This window comes from Panicum virgatum, chromosome 3N (genome assembly GCF_016808335.1).
Source record: "Panicum virgatum strain AP13 chromosome 3N, P.virgatum_v5, whole genome shotgun sequence".
Classification (NCBI taxonomy): Eukaryota; Viridiplantae; Streptophyta; class Magnoliopsida; order Poales; family Poaceae; genus Panicum; species Panicum virgatum.
Genome location: NC_053147.1, coordinates 26,808,991 through 26,824,918, shown reverse-complemented (window position 1 = coordinate 26,824,918; position 15,928 = coordinate 26,808,991). Strand labels below are relative to the sequence as shown.

Below are 15,928 nucleotides of genomic sequence, written 5' to 3'. Positions count from 1 at the left end.
CGTGACGATGCTGCTGAAATGCGCATCCCTTGACTAACTTGCATGCATGTTGGTTGCAGGTTGGCACGCGATATGCAGGTACATGCGTGTGAGCAAGCTGCAAGAGCTGTCCGTGTCCGACGTACATCGCAAGCCGGCTCAGGCCATCCCCTCACGCCAAACCAAACCGATTGCGACATGGTCACACCTGACAGCTCCTCCCGATTCCCATCAACCCAAACTTGAATCCAAATCCATCTCGCTCACGACTCCAATCCCAACTCCGTTTCCAAAACTAGAATCCTTTATTATAAACCTCGTCAGCAACCACCTCCGAGAAACAAGAGCAGGTCCAAGCAAGAAACCAGCCACCGCCATGGCCTCCCTGCGCCGCCTTGGCCTCCCGCTCCTCGTCCTCTTCATCCTCCTCACCGTCGTCTCGGCATCCGAGTCCGACCCGACCGTCCTGGCGGCCGCGGCCGGCGACGCCGCGGCCCAGCCGAGCGCGTACGAGATGCTGGAGGGGTTCGGGTTCCCGCGGGGCATCCTGCCGGAGGGCGTGACGGGGTACACGTACCGGCCGTCGGACGGCGCGTTCGAGGTGTTCATGGGCGGGGACTGCGAGTTCGACGTCGACGGCGGGTACCGGCTCACGTACCGGCGGAGGATCTACGGCAACGTGGAGGGCGGCAGCATCCGGAACCTCGGCGGCGTCTCGGTGCGGATGTTCCTCCTCAACTGGGGCATCGACCGCGTCGTCATGGAGGACGCCGGCCACCTCATGTTCTACGTCGGCCCGCTCTCGCAGGCGTTCCCCGCCGACAACTTCGAGGAGTCACCGCAGTGCCGGGGGCGCCGCTGCGGCGTTGGCGACGGCGACGGCGCCGCTTTGGGCGTTGCGGCGGTGTAGGCGGCCGGATCCGGCGGCGACACGCACCTATCCATGTGGATTATTGATCTGACGGAGAGGGGGGTCAAATGATCGAGGTTGTTGATTCAACTGTACGTGTGTACAAATTAAGACTCAATTCTATGGAAACAAGGCGCTTCAATTTGATTTGTTTGGCATCTGTGCGTTTGCGTAAGTGATTATTTTTTAGTGGTCTGCCTAGCTGATTAGAGTAATGTCGATGGTCTGTCTTGGCTTGTGTCACTCTCTCTCTCTCTCTCTCTCTCTCTCTCTCTCTCTCTCTCTCTCTCTCTCTCTCTCTCTATCTCTCTCTCTCTCTCTCTCCCCTCTCTAGGCTACCACAGACCCACAGTACCGTGCCGCGCTGCTCTCACCTTTGACGATGCTTTGCGCTTGTACTCTTATCCTTACACAAAAACATTCAAATTGTTCCTAACAGCATCTCAATAAACATCTCCTAATAAAATAGTATTGAATGTTTCAATACCACTTTTATAGATTATTAGGAAAGATGCTTTTATGGCACAACTACATATTGGGAGAGCAAAAATGCTCCCTTTATTTGACGGGAGTTGGAGTGAAATATTAGCACAACCCAATAATTATTAGGAAATGGAGAGTATTAGGGTTTAGAGAGATTGACAGATCTTCCTCCTAATATTATCACTTTATTGGGGAAAGAGAGATTGACAGAGCTTTAAGAATCTTACCTCAATAATTCATTCGTCATAGAAAACCAACAAGATTGGTAGAGTATAAACAGCCAGGCATTGGGATCACATCAATAATTCATCATACACAATAGAAAAACCAACAAGATTTGTATAAACAACCAGATAGTGACAAACAAGACGCTGGCAATTCGATCAGATTCCCCGTCGTCACTCGTGGGTGAAAGTGAACCATGAGCTTGCCGCAAGCGATGGTTTTGCAAGATCCGCTTTGAAATCCACGAAGGCTATGGCCCATGTGCATGAGCGTGCATGGGCCCTGCCAGTTGCGTGCGAAGGGGTCTGGCCCGTCCCGCGCATGCGGTGGCGCACCGCGCACGTGCTCGTTCCTCCTGACATTGGGCTGGGCCGGGCTAAAGTTAGGCCGTATTTTCCTTGATGAGATGTTAGGTACACCACCAAGCTGAATGTTTTTTATTTGAAGCTGAAAGTATTATATTTATGGTATATTTATATACAATAAACAAATTGAAGGATTCGGGCTCCGGGATTATGTTCATGACATCCAACGCCGTACGAATGAAGATTCCAGTGTACCTAATACCCTTCTACGTGGGTGTACAGGTACACACAGCTGGCATCGATGAGCCGCCACATCGATTTAATTAAAAGGACAGATTGGACTTTTGTAGGGCAAAAAATCGTTTATACTGCTGTCATATATACAAGTCTAAATGCCTTTGCCAGCAAACATTGTGCCGAGATAATGACTCGACAGAGCAGCGTTTCATTCAGATTCGACAGTGGCAATTACGAGCCATGAGGTCATATAGCCAGTGAAGACTTTTCAGTTCTGCTCGCTCATGCAATGCGACGGACAATTTGTCTTTTTTTTTTGAAATGGACGGACAATGCAAAGCAAGGGGGATTGGATTCCTGACAGGGGTAGTATGAGTAGTATCGGCCTCACAAGGACGAGACAGCGGCTGCAACAGTGCGGTGTGGCTTCTTCGCCAGATTGCTTTCCACCAGAGGACGGACGTCGTACCTGAAGATTCCAACAGCATATAGACGTGTGTACCCATCCATTGGAGCTGTCCCTCCTGTGTGCGTCGTGTAAGCCAGGTGCGCCTCTAATCGCCTCGGCTTTAAAACTAACACATATATAGTTTTCAAAAAAAAAAAGAATTAACACATGACACTCAACGCTGGCCTCTTATTCTGATTTCATGCGTGTACTACTTGTTTAACTTTTTAGTTTTGTTCGAGTACAAAGCATATGCACAGACAAGTAATGGAATCGTCAAGAAGCCAGGTAAGCAAGCATGCATTCCCAATCATATATATGCATAATTATTAAAATGCTTTAAGGTCGTTGTTGTACAGTAGTTTAGGTCAGCATGAACCCCAGCCTCATCTTTCTTTCTGGCCTGACATAATGCAAATATATATCGAGTACAATATAATAATGCAAGCACGCGTACATCATGCCGCTGGAACTTTGTGGAGCACTCGTATTATTTTGCAAATATATGTACTGTCAAAGTGTCAACTGCTCACCAGCTTGCCGTCACGCACTCACGCTTGTGCTTCTCGGTTAAGAGACAGCGCGACACACTGATGAGAGTGAGAGCTTGGTCCAAGCTTAAATTATTTATCGGATGTGGCGTCAGGTACGTGTCCAGCATGCATCAAGCGACACGATCAAGTCTAATCTTAGGATTAGACTGATAATAATGGAAGAAAACACACATGGACGAGGCTTGGCAGATGCGGGCACATATGAGAGGGGTGTGTAAGGAATATGGCCTCATTATGCCACTGTTTTGTGATTTTGGTGATCGATTGATAATACAATCAATGAGACTAATGAGTTTGTCAAGTGAACATTTATAGATCTCAGGGATGAAGCAAAAAGACCAAGCAAAGCAAAACACGAAGAAAAAACTCAAAGAAATGTCGAATTGGACGAGTTCGGCAGAAAACAGCTGCACCGGTTGAACCGACCCAGAAGCACCGGTCTAACCGGTGAGTGTTGGATGAACTGACGCATAGGCGTCGGAGCCATGAGCAGCACTGGCGCCAGGCCACGTGGAGAAAATCAAGTAGCACCGGATGAACCGACGATGCCAAGAAGAAGCGTCGGAGCAAGCACCGAAGGATTGTGCAGAGACAATGTCATGCGCGTTGAAGCAAAGCCTTCAGCACCGGATGATCCGATGGACACCGGAGTAATGCGTCGGAGTAATGACGTCAGTACCACAGCCGAAGATTCCTTCAGCACCGGATGAACTGACGCCCACCGGATAAACCGACGTCACATGACCGGTTTATCTGGTGACTCCCTCGTCACTTGTCAGAAGACCCAACGGCTACTTCAGGGCACAGAGTGACCGGATGAACCGATGCCCTAACGTCGGATGTTCCGATGCCTACGCAGAAAGTTAGGTAACGGCTCTTAACGGCCATTTCGATTTGGTAGCCTATATATATGGATTGCCCCGGGCATTTCATGGTCGCTGGAGTTCAGAGATATCACACCCACATCTAAGAACACCTCCAAGCCATCCAAGAGCTTAGTGATCATATCCTTAGTCCTTAGCACATCTTTGAGAGTGTTAGTGCTAGGTTAGCTCTTTAGTGAGTGAGATAGCAAGGTGTTGTGTCTTGTGAGCTGGTTCTTGAGTGAACCAAAAGAAGAACTCGGTGCGCCGACCCCATGCAGCTTTGTTGGCTCGTCGGCAACGTCAACGACCCTCCGACTTGGTGTGAAGCGGCATCGACAACTTTGTGCGGGGGACGTGGAGACCCCCACCTTCTTGGTGAAGCTCCTTAGTGGAAAACGGGATCAAGGTGACCGTGATTGTGTTCACGGAAGAGACTTGATTGCCGGGAAGCAATACTCTTCGTGAGTGCTTGAACAACGTGGATGTAGGTGCGCCTTGATGGCAATCCGAACTACGAGATAAATCCTCATGTCGAGAGTTTGCTTTCTCTCATCACTACCTTTAGCTTCCGCATTTGTTCTTGCAACTTGTGTGCCATTACTTTCATAGAGTAGTCTCTTGATAGGATTGGCTATAAATTGCTTAACTCTTTTGGGATGAGAGTTCCACACTAAGAAGAACCATAGTTGTACATCTAGATAGTTTGTTTTAGCTTAAATATTGTGCAAACTAGTTGGAGCCATATGTCAAGGTTTTTAAGTTGTCTAGTTCACCTCATTCCCCTTTTATGCTAGAGCATCCGATCACTTTCAGAGTGGTAGCAGATCATGACTGCAAATGCTCTCTTTATAATCTAACTGGTTATTACATATTTTTAGTTTAAAATTAAATAAAATAAGAGTCCGATTTTTTTAGAGTCGCACTTAAATTATCTAGATTAAAATTCAAAACTCTTTACCACCCTCACCCTAACATGAGTCACCACTATACGCGCGCGTACCGGTCATCTATCTAGCTATCAATATCTCGGTATTTTGGCCCTTTCTTGCGCTCGGTTTTCTCTCCTCTCCCTGGTGTTGCTGCCACTCTTTTTGTTTGACGCTGAAACCATGGCCGCAGCCATCCACGTACGTCCACGGTTCACCTGTCGCGCGCCACGCTAGGCCAGCCAGCTAGGCCATCAAAACGCTTTCCACGCGTTTTGCCCTGCAACGACAAGGAACAATGGTAACGTCCATTCCCTCCCTCATGTATCGTTGCAGAGAAGAGTAGATTTTTCTTTTTAGATTAAGCATGCAGAGGAGAGTAGATACATTGCAGCGAAGAGTAGAGATACGACTATATATATATATATATATATATATATATATATATATATATATATATATATATATATATACTAGTCTATCAATCCGTGCAACTGCACATATGCATTGCACAACAAATAATTATAGATTTTTTTGGTTAACACTCCCTCTGTTGTTTTAAATTGTAGTTTGTTTTATATTTATCCTAAAAATTCATCTAATTTTAACTAACTTGGTAGAAAATATAGACCGACACATATTTTAGTCTATCTGAAACCTAGTTTAATATTGTATGATTTTTCTATAAACTTGATCAAACATAGAGAAGTTTAACTTAGAATAGAACTAATGACTTACAATTTGCAACGAAGGGATTAGACTAATCTAGTTTTTATTTATAAACCATAATACATAGAATTTGAATATATTTAACTCTTTTGCAAGTAAATATACTTTAACTTTACCTCACAATAATTATGCATGCGCTGGTAAGTCTAGCTCTATCTTAGTGCTAGCCATCTAGGTCAACATCACGGCATGCTTCTTATCACAAAGCATCAAATTTTTTTAGAAAGGACGACAGCTCTCTCTTTATACGTAGACAAATATGTATACGTATCTAATTGGCCCTTTGGATAGGCTCTGCGATTTAAATAAGTAGAAGAGATGAAGAAATATAGTTAGGATAGATGTGACTAGTACTATTTTATAGACTTAAATTTTTAAAAGATCTAAATTAGGCTAGATCTAAAACAACACTTTTTTTGTGATTTTTGGACAGAGGGAGTAGTTAGGTAAATTTTTGGAAACAAATGGTATTATTATCAATGATGATTACCATATATTAATTGACAGCCAAATATTTTTGTTTTTAAATAATTTTTTTGAATTTATTTTTTCCTAGGGCATCCACCTAGGATTCTACATAACTTCACGTGAAAACACCAAAAGTAGCCTCCAATTAATAATAATCATATTTAATTATATTATTCTATTAAGTATTTATTAAGCGATACTACGTTCTTATACGTAAACTTATTGCTGTAGGTAGCTCGATCGGAGATAATATCTCGCGGCACATCGGCGTCAGCTTTTAGTAGCCCCACTTCCCGTCTTCACTCGATCGCTCTCCGCCTACGTGTCAGCCCCCAAATCTGGACGTGCATTAAACAAGCTTTCGTGCGCGGAGGACGACGCCCGATCCAACAAAAATATAATAATTGAGCTCGATATTTATATATATTCCGGTTGCAGGTACGATCACACATCATCACCAACATCAGTTTAGCATCCGATCAATAAATAATTGCGATCCGTGTGCGTGTAGCTGGAGCCGCAGGCACGGCCCGGCCCGTTTCGTCTTGGCCCCGCCGGCCGGCCGAGAAAAAAAGGTGGTGGCGACGAGATACGGACGCACAGTGCGGGGATGGGTACGCGACACGCGTTCCCGACGCGGGCGACGGCGGCCGGCCGGTGCATGCTTTCTTCTAGCTCTCGCTGTTGTGTGTTATCGGTTAGGCGTACGCCTCGGACAGCTAAGCCATCCGCCGGTACGTCGCCGTCGCCCGCCCGGCCACAGGCTGCAGGGGCACACGCACTAGCGCTACGCCGGCGTGCTGGTACCACGCATCAAGAATCTCCGGGGCTAGTACACACACCTGCGCAAACCTGTGCCACGTTCTCTCAAGGCTAGCAGCGGGGGGGAATTCGCAGAATAATAACCACGTATACAGCTGAAGAATATTGGTTGCTATTTAATTTGGTAAGAGATTAGAGAAGATGGCATAGGTAAAAAATATTTGAAACGTCACGAATTATTTTGAAAATAAACGAATTATCTCGACGCGTTGATTCTGGCTCGAAAGGTACAGGAGGGTCCTAATCCTAACAGTGCGAGCGCGATAAGCTTGGCAGCCGCCGACGCCGAAAGCGCTTTTCCCGGCAGATGCGAAAGCGGCGCTCTGACCTTGGATGGTACAGTAATGGCGAGCCTAATCTCCTGTCACGCCCAGCAGGCAGAGGCAGGTCCCGTTCCGTCCAGCGATGGAGCCTGGCTCAGCCAGCTACAGCCACAGCCCTACGCTACGGGCGGGCGTGTCAGGTATCTCAATCACGTGGCCACCGTGGGCAGCCGCGTGGGGGTGTCAGTGTGCGGGCTGCGCCGCGACCGGAGCCCGGATCTTCCGCGGACGGCGTCTCTGTGGGGCCGGCCACCACTTTGCGGTTCGTGTGTTTGACCGTTCGTTCCGTGCGAGTCGTGCGTGCGCGACACACATTTAGGCATGTGTACCGTCCACACATTTTGGTAATGCTGGTAAATAGCGAGCGCAGTTTGCAAATGGAATGGATTTAGATGGAGTGCAGTTTCTTGGGGGAAGACACCAAGGAGAGGAGAGAGAGAAGAGAGATGGTTCCGAGAGCGTTCAATGTGTAGCCTTATTTTATTGTGGTTCCTATTATTATGTGTGACTGACATGTATTGAGTTGAGTTGAGTTGACCTGCAAAATTTTATTTTATTATAAATATTCACCTGTTGCTGTTGGGAGTATTATCACATATTACTAAGTTTCTAAATAGAACCACACTACTAAAAACATTGCATTATTAAGATGCTTGGCTAAGTTATCAAGATGCAAGAGAACAAAAAGTGTACATATAATTTTATTAAAATGGAAAACGGTCACTTAGCCATAAAAGGAGCACCATGTGATGCTGTAACACTACATTCATTTATGAAAAATGATGGTTGATCTGATAAAAATAAGGTTTCTATGTGGGATCATGTGATGTTAAATCAATGAACCAAAACTTAATGTAGTAGCTCACGACTCAAATCTCACAACTATCCTAGGATTAGAATGAAAACATTTTTCCTAACCACTATAAAAAGTTTTGTTGTGTCATATTAAGTTTAGTTGAGTTAGACTAGGAAACCATATCAACTTAAAATGTTACAATCATGATGTAAAAGTGGGAATCTAGCTAGTTGATCTATAGTTTGTCACAAAAAGAATTTGAAAGGTAGCAATAAAGTTACAATATTTGTCAATTTGTTCTTGACGTCACTTCCATTTTGTGGCATAAATGGAAATTGAGTTGAGTTGAGTTGATCTTTAAAATATCGAAAAACAAGATTTCTTGTGACCACTACATGGTATGAAAATGTCATCATTGTCGCACAATTGATATAGATATAAAACCAAACTATATAAAAGAGTACATGTACAATGTAAAAGGTACTATAGTTGTGGCCAGTGTGATGGTTTGAGTGTGGTACCCATATTTTTAGGGGTCTCTAAAGTTATGAGTGTATCAATATATATCACCAGGTTCATTGTCATTTGCTTATAGAGGACATTGCCACCTTTGGATATAATTAACGGGTTATTGGGCATATGCCCCCATCCCACGTTATTTGTCATGCAACTTTTAAAAGGGAAAAAAGAGAGGGAAAATCAAGTATATATAGTTTCAAGCAATAGTTTGGTTATATCTTTTCTAAACCACTCAAAAAGTCAGTGAGTTTTCATGTGAAAAAATGGTAATTGGTCCCCATTACTTCATCTCCCCATTGGTCATTCTTGTATAACAGGCCATTTGCCCCCCCCCCCCCCCCCCCCAAATTCCACACACACAAATTGAAAATGTGTATGACATTTATTTTATCCAAGACTAAGCTAAGATGTACCATGGGAATGCATCAAAAGTGAGTTATACATGACAAAAGTGTTTGTTATATTAATACTATGAAGTTTCAATAATATTTAAAGATATAGCATAAATATGACATGAAGGAATAGTCATTTGGAAAGAAGAACTAGCTATGTAAGGTTATCTACGCAAGGACTGTGTGGTGGGTGATTTTCAAGTTTTTATCAAATAGCTAGCATGCTACATCTGCTAAATACAAATGCACATAATCGATAAAATTTTGAAAAGTTGTGTGAAGATATTGTTATAGAGATCAAGTATGGGAGCAAATTTTATTTCACAAAGTGCTTGCAAGATTTCTTCTATTGCATTGCATGTTAAACACATAGTCCCCCACAAATAGTACATTTTGTAGGTGCTGACTCTAAATCTTATAAGCTAATAAATCTCACCTCACTTTGAGGGAAAGAACCTTAGTTTGATTCGAGAAGTTGCACAATTCAGACAGCTATCCTATATATGCAGAATTTTGAAAAATATCATCATCCACGAATTCATGCATGTAATAATACATATAATTGGCTAAGAAAAATATGTATTAAACGAAGAACAAATTTTTTCCCCATTGTAACAAAGTGACAAGAGTTTTATGCATCAGGCCGAAATATCATTATTCAGGTGGTGATCCATTGATTAGTTGTTAACTGGGATCCAAAAGGACATGTTCGCTCACATTTATTCTATCTACCACGGAATCCACTTTTCAAGAAAAATTATGTGCCTTTAATTTTTATGAGAAATAATTAAAAATAAATAATATATTGATGCACCTCGCCAAAAGGCTTGCTGCTCGCGTACCCAACCGCAAAAAATTGCTAGTGCACTTTTAGAAGGCAACCGGAAGAAAATATCTGCATGCTGTAGATAGGAAATTCAGTGGGCATGGATACGGGTCTAAGTTTATGCCAACGGGTACGTGTGTGGGTGTGATCATAATTCGAATGGATATCCGCACATATAAACCTGCTAGACCCACTTTAAGAGTCAACATGTGACCCCAAATACCCGGATATATAAACTCATGTTAGGGTTTCACTCTCATCTCATCCTCATTTCTTTTCTCCTCCTAGATTCCCATTCCCAGCCGCCGTAGTCACTAGATCGTCTCCCTCCTCTAGTCCTAAGGTCCTTCCTGTGTGTAGCACCTTCACCCCTCCTCTCGACTGAGCGCCAGTGGCCTACTGACCCGTTCAGATGCCGCAATCTGCCCCCACCTCCCTCCTTCCTCTTGAGCAGAGCGCCCGACGACCGCAGCCAGGCCCAGTCCATCCACTCGAGAATCTAGCCGCCCGGCTACTGTGGCCAATCCATCGCGTTCGCACCCCGACCATGGACCTTTCGTCTACCTGTTGCCTTCAGATAAACCATTTGCCTATTACCCCGAGCCAGTGGCGGATGCAGGATGAGAGGCAAGGGGGGGCTGAAACAATGGAGATGTTGATTTGTGTGAAAATTTAATGGTGATTTGATGCTTTTGCTACAGTATTTTACGTGTAATTAGGGGAGCTTGGGGGGGCTAGAGCCCCCCTAGCCCCCCTGCTGGATCCGCCGCTGCCCCGAGCTGACCGCTATTGCGCGCACACGGGCGTACCCACAAGCATGTGCATGTTTTTCTACCTGTAGCGGGTTGTGGGTATGGACACAGGCTCAAGTTTTAGCTTGCAAATACGAATATCTGTAGTATTTATCCTCGCGGATTTATTCCTATAGCGTGAGGCCCAATCGAGCCCTACCTCTAACTATTATGTTTTTCGGAGCACTTCTCGATGGTAAAATTGGCCCACTGTGACGCTCCTATGCGCTTGCTCGTGGCTGCCATGGCGATGCTCAACCACAACATCAAGACATGCTAGGTGTGTTAGTGGATCAATATCCTAGTGATATTTGCATGATCCAACTAGATCTTTATAATTTTTTATCTTAAATTTCATTTCTGTAATATAAGATCCCACTGTTTTTGAACCCGACTTTTACATTATTCAGATTAAATTTTTAGGCCTTTTACTACCCTAAGTGCTACCACCATATATACCTTTGTTGTGCATGTTGCACTTCTACGAAGAAGACAAAGATTGAGATCCGAACTGGAAATTAAGTCCGAGAGGAGAATGGGTGGAGAGAGAGAGAGAGAGAGCGTGAGGGGGGTGGGGATAAGATTGGACGCACTATAGACATTTAAAAAAAATTGACATCTAATAGTGAGTTTAAAGTTTAAACTAATCTATGTACCACGGGGAAGATAGCTTGTTTTCTGGTTGGTCGATCACAATTTTGGTCCCATTCAGTTGCATGTTCTCTAAAAAAATTTATGTAAAATTCAGCCACGTTAGTAATTGTTTGTACAAAACTTCAGCTATATTCATCTGAGCAATTCAATCCTCCCGCACATTCTCGGCTATCCCCTGTCTTGGCCCGCACTTTCCCGCTTCGGCATCCTACCACCACGTGTCGCCGCGGAGTCGGACGCACGTTCCCGCGCGGGGCCCGCCCCACCGGCCCAAAACGGAACGCCTTTCCACTTGAGCCGCCATTCGGCGGGCCCGGCCGTGCCGCCTCGCCGCCCCTGGCCGCGCGCGCGCGCCCCCGTCCAAGCGCCCCGGCGTCAGCAGTGACTGAAGGCTGAAGCCGTGGCCCGTCCAGGACCCGCCGCGCTCGCTATATATCGCGCGCGCGCCGGGCGGCGCATGGTTTTCATGCCTCCTCGCGCCTCGCAGGACTAGAAGAGAGAGAGAGAGAGAGAGAGAGAGAGAGAGAGAGAGAGAGAGAGAGAGAGAGAGAGAGAGAGAGAGAGGGAGAGGGCGATCGAATCAGCCGCCGATTTGACCTCGCGATTCGAGCACTGAAAGCGAAGCATCGTCTGATCAGCCACCGGGCGGATCGTTTGGAGCGAGCGGGCGGGCGGACGGCCGCCGGAGGAGGAATCAATCAAGAAAAGGAGGAGATGAGCGGCGGCGGAGTGCCGGCGCCGGCGGCGCAGTCGCAGGAGCTGCATCTACCGCCGGGGTTCCGGTTCCACCCGACGGACGAGGAGCTGGTGACGCACTACCTCTGCCGGCGGTGCGCCGGGCTGCCCATCTCCGCGCCCATCATCGCCGAGATCGACCTCTACAAGTTCGACCCCTGGCAGCTCCCAAGTACGTGCCGCGCATCGCCATGCGTGCTCCACCTGTACGGTTCCAAGTTTCCTCGCTCTGATGTATGTATGCCTGCCGCGCAGGGATGGCGCTGTACGGCGAGAAGGAGTGGTACTTCTTCTCCCCGCGGGACCGCAAGTACCCGAACGGGTCGCGGCCGAACCGCGCCGCCGGCACGGGGTACTGGAAGGCCACCGGCGCCGACAAGCCGGTGGGCACGCCCAGGCCCCTGGCCATCAAGAAGGCGCTCGTCTTCTACGCCGGCAAGGCCCCCAAGGGCGACAAGACCAACTGGATCATGCACGAGTACCGCCTCGCCGACGTCGACCGCTCCGCCCGCAAGAAGAACCACAGCCTCAGGGTATGTCTTTGCTCCTACGGGATGCTACCTCTTGCCACGCCACTAGTCACTGCGTGCCGCTGCAAAAAAGTTCAGATAAGAGCCTAGTCGTGGACACGTATGGATCAGGAAGAACAATTAGCCGTCGAATTGTCCCAGCTAGCTAGGGGAAAAGATGCATGGCGATCGAGCCGAGCCTTTTGTGGATGATTCCTGCCGCAAGTGTGAACCCCTGGAGATGAGATGGTGCGTCATCCCCTTGGGCCGCCAGTTATCTCTCTTGCTTTTGCGAGCCGCGGCGACAGCGATCGGGGGATACCGTCGAAAGCGACGCGTCAATAATGCCGCTTCGGATTTCATTAAGAAATTCGTGTAGTCCTTTTTGCGGGGATAGATTGGGATGATGTGGTTTTTGTGGATTTGCTACACGAGATTATGATGATGAAACAATTTGTAATTTCTTCTCCTTCGGTTGCATTGCAGCTTGATGACTGGGTGCTGTGCCGAATCTACAACAAGAAGGGCGCGGCGGACAGGCCGTCGTCCGGCTCCAGCGACGGCGGGCGGGCGCCCATGGCGGTGGGCTCGCCGCCGGAGCAGAAGCCGTCCGTGCTGCCGCCCCCCGCGGCGGGGCCCGGGGCCGGGTACGCGCCGCCGCCGTTCCCGGAGCTGGCGGCGTACTACGAGGTCCGGCCGTCGGACTCGATGCCCCGGGCGCCCGGCGGCGCGGACTCGAGCGGCTCCGGGCATGCGCTGGCGGCCACGTCGTCGTGCGGCGGCGGCGGCGCCGAGCGGCCCGAGGTGCAGAGCCATCCCAGGATCGCCGCGTGGGAGCGCACGTTCGCGGGCGGCACCGGGCCGGGCGTGAACCCGGCCGGCTCGATGCTGGGCGGGCACCAGCAGCAGCTCGGCCCCGCGGCCGGGGGCGCGAGCGGCGGCGGCGACCCGCTGCTCCATGACATCCTCACGTTCTGGGGCAAGCCGTACTGAGGCCGGGGTCGTGGCTGGCTCGGCCGAGCTGCCGGCGATGAGGCCGATCGAGGGCGGACCGGCGGAGCAGGGAGGACTGCAGCAGGATCGGATCGCTGGGTATACTGGACACGTAGCTACGAGAGTAAATTTGAACTAAGCTGTGTATACGCGATTGATTTGGCGCTGGGATTTTTGTGTGCTTTTTTTTGTTAGTGGTATTACTGATCACAGTTTGGCTTAATCGACACCTTGTAATCACGTTGGTCGTCTCTTAATTACGAGATGGAGTATTGCGTGCATGCATCATGCTCATGTGCACCCGTGCGACCTCTGTCGTAACGACTTATTGCTGAACGCAGCAGCCCGTGGTGTCTGCTCGTACCAACACGCGTGGATGTGCCCCCTTGGTTCTTTAAATTGGCAACGTCTGTCTAGCACGGGTTTCACGTTTCTCTTCTTTTACAACAAAAGAAAAAGAAAAGACGGTACAAATTTCTGGTGCGCGTGTGTGTACGTGGCGACTCCGCCGGGCGTAGCACGATGAGCACGCCGAACTCGCAGGAACCTCCACGCCGGAGCGCGACGGCTTTGGTGCGTGCGTGCTCTGCTCACCGCGTAACGTACGGGCACCAACCAAGAAAACGTAACGCGTGATCTCCTAAATCTGGGAACTCTTTGGGAATTCCGTCCGTCCACCGGCGGCGATCCTACCGCCGCCGTACCGCGCGCGCCGAGTCAAAAAGGTTCGCCAACAATTCGTGTGGCTCGCCTCGCGGTTGCACGCTTCCGCCGATAAGCACGGACGCACGGTCACCCCCGCGGGCGGCGCACGTGGCGGAGCCTGGCGCCCTGGTGCGTGCGGGCGCGGTGTAACGACCGTGACGCGTCGGACTTGTCCGGCCCTGCGCGCGGCGGGAGGGGGGTCGGGTGCGGCGCGCGCGCGTACGTGTGCGGCCACCGAGCCACGACGGGGGCTGGGGGCACCATTCCAAGCTCGGCCGGCCGGTCAATCGGCACGTGCACGATCGTCGCCGTAAAGCGCGCGACACGTGGGTTTTGGGAGCGAGGCTTTGTTACACGAGTCGTCGTCGCGGTGCGCGGTGCCGTACGGCCGCGGTCTCTGCGGCGGGCGGCGGGCCGTGCGCCGCCGAGTGCCTTTTGCGCGGTCGGGATCTGCAGGGATCGTGCGTGCCTAAAACAAAGACCACCCGCCACGTCGCGCTCCCGCGGGCGGCCATGCCTTCCTTCTTCCGCCGCTGCAAGCGGCGGGCGTGGGGGACGGACGTCAGGCAGGTGCGGCTCCGGCAACGTGCTGTACTCGGGGTGCTGTACGTCTCATCGAGTTTACATGGCTCAGGGCCTACTTTTTATTTTAGCCTTATTTTGGAAGTTTTTAAAGTTTGAACTCCCGGGTGAGGTAATTATGTAGCAGCACGGTGCCAAAAGTTATGATGTACGCTGTTGTACAGAAGCACGAAGGTCAATATAAAAAAAAACTTACGAGAAAAGGACTTAGCCTTGTTTAGTTCACTTCCAAAAATTTTACACCCCGTCACATCGAATATATCAGCACATACATGGAACACTAAATCTAGATGAAAAAACTAATTATATGGTTAGCTTGTAAATTGCGAGACGAATCTAATAAATCTAATTAAATTGTGATTAGACACTAAACTTCTATAGTAACACATGCTCTAATGATGGATTATTAATAAATTTGTCTCATGGTTTACAAACGAAATCTATAATTTATTTTGTAATTAGTTCTCATTTGATACTTTAAATGTATGCTAGAATATTCAACGTGACATTTGCGGAGTAAACTTTTTGCATCTAAACAAGACTAAATTCTAAATGATATGCTGTCACATAGGATGTTTGGATATTAATTAGAAATATTAAATGTAGACTAATTACAAAAGTAATTGTTTAAATGGAGGCTTATTGATGAAACTGAATCCATTAAATCTAAATAGATTATGATTTGGCAATATCATGCTAGATAAATAAGTGCTAATCATAGGAGCATTAATGGGTTCCTCTCAACAATTAGCCGTGTATGCAATTAGTTTTGCAATTTTTATTTATTTAGTCAATCTAATCAGGACTCCCAGAATCCAAACGAGGCCTAAGTAGCTTCGCTTTCCGTTTATTCTGGGCTTTCTCCTTTCACGGTGCAGGCCTCTGGGCTGGGCTTGTTACAAGGCGGATGCAGGTTAGAGAGCCCATTTCGCACCCCCCCCCTTTTTTTCCCCCATCCACTGCATGCAAGTCTGGGACTGATATCTTTTCCGTTTCTTGCAAATTATTAATTGAATACTACCTCTGTTTCTTTTGATAAGACTAATTGCAATTTGGAAAGGTCTTACTTTAACCATCAATTACTTTCACAATAGACCATCGGTGTGGTTGGGAAATCAAGTCGTATTTTTTTATAACAAGTGAGACGTGAA

General features: G+C 47.9%; 2 protein-coding genes across 5 annotated transcripts; both read left to right on the top strand.

Annotated features, from left to right (window-relative positions):
- Positions 1-339: 339 nt before the first annotated feature.
- Positions 340-1,038, top strand: LOC120665428. Its single transcript, XM_039944996.1, has one exon. The coding sequence runs from the start codon at positions 356-358 to the stop codon at positions 887-889; it is 534 nt and encodes a 177-aa protein (XP_039800930.1). The 5' UTR covers positions 340-355; the 3' UTR covers positions 890-1,038.
- Positions 1,039-11,673: 10,635 nt separating this feature from the next.
- On the top strand, positions 11,674-13,778 carry LOC120665426 (NAC domain-containing protein 48-like). Of its 4 annotated transcripts, none has more exons than XM_039944993.1 (4): positions 11,674-11,757; positions 11,818-12,160; positions 12,244-12,521; positions 12,984-13,778. In XM_039944993.1, exons 2-4 carry the CDS (start codon positions 11,968-11,970, stop codon positions 13,488-13,490), a joined length of 978 nt encoding a protein of 325 aa, XP_039800927.1. In that variant the 5' UTR covers positions 11,674-11,757; positions 11,818-11,967; the 3' UTR covers positions 13,491-13,778. The 4 variants fall into 4 exon arrangements, with proteins under 4 accessions (XP_039800927.1, XP_039800926.1, XP_039800925.1 ...); XM_039944992.1 differs by having other exon boundaries at positions 11,690-11,747; positions 11,808-12,160; XM_039944991.1 differs by having other exon boundaries at positions 11,719-11,747; positions 11,800-12,160.
- Positions 13,779-15,928: the final 2,150 nt, after the last annotated feature.

Excerpts from the sequence above, each read along its gene's own strand:
- LOC120665428 (XM_039944996.1), top strand. The coding sequence starts at position 356 with ATGGCCTCCCTGCGCCGCCTTGGCCTCCCGCTCCTCGTCCTCTTCATC.
- LOC120665426 (XM_039944993.1), top strand. The coding sequence starts at position 11,968 with ATGAGCGGCGGCGGAGTGCCGGCGCCGGCGGCGCAGTCGCAGGAGCTG. Across the intron at positions 12,161-12,243 it reads CGACCCCTGGCAGCTCCCAA|GGATGGCGCTGTACGGCGAG; the intron begins GTACGTGCCGCG and ends CCTGCCGCGCAG. Across the intron at positions 12,522-12,983 it reads AGAAGAACCACAGCCTCAGG|CTTGATGACTGGGTGCTGTG; the intron begins GTATGTCTTTGC and ends GTTGCATTGCAG.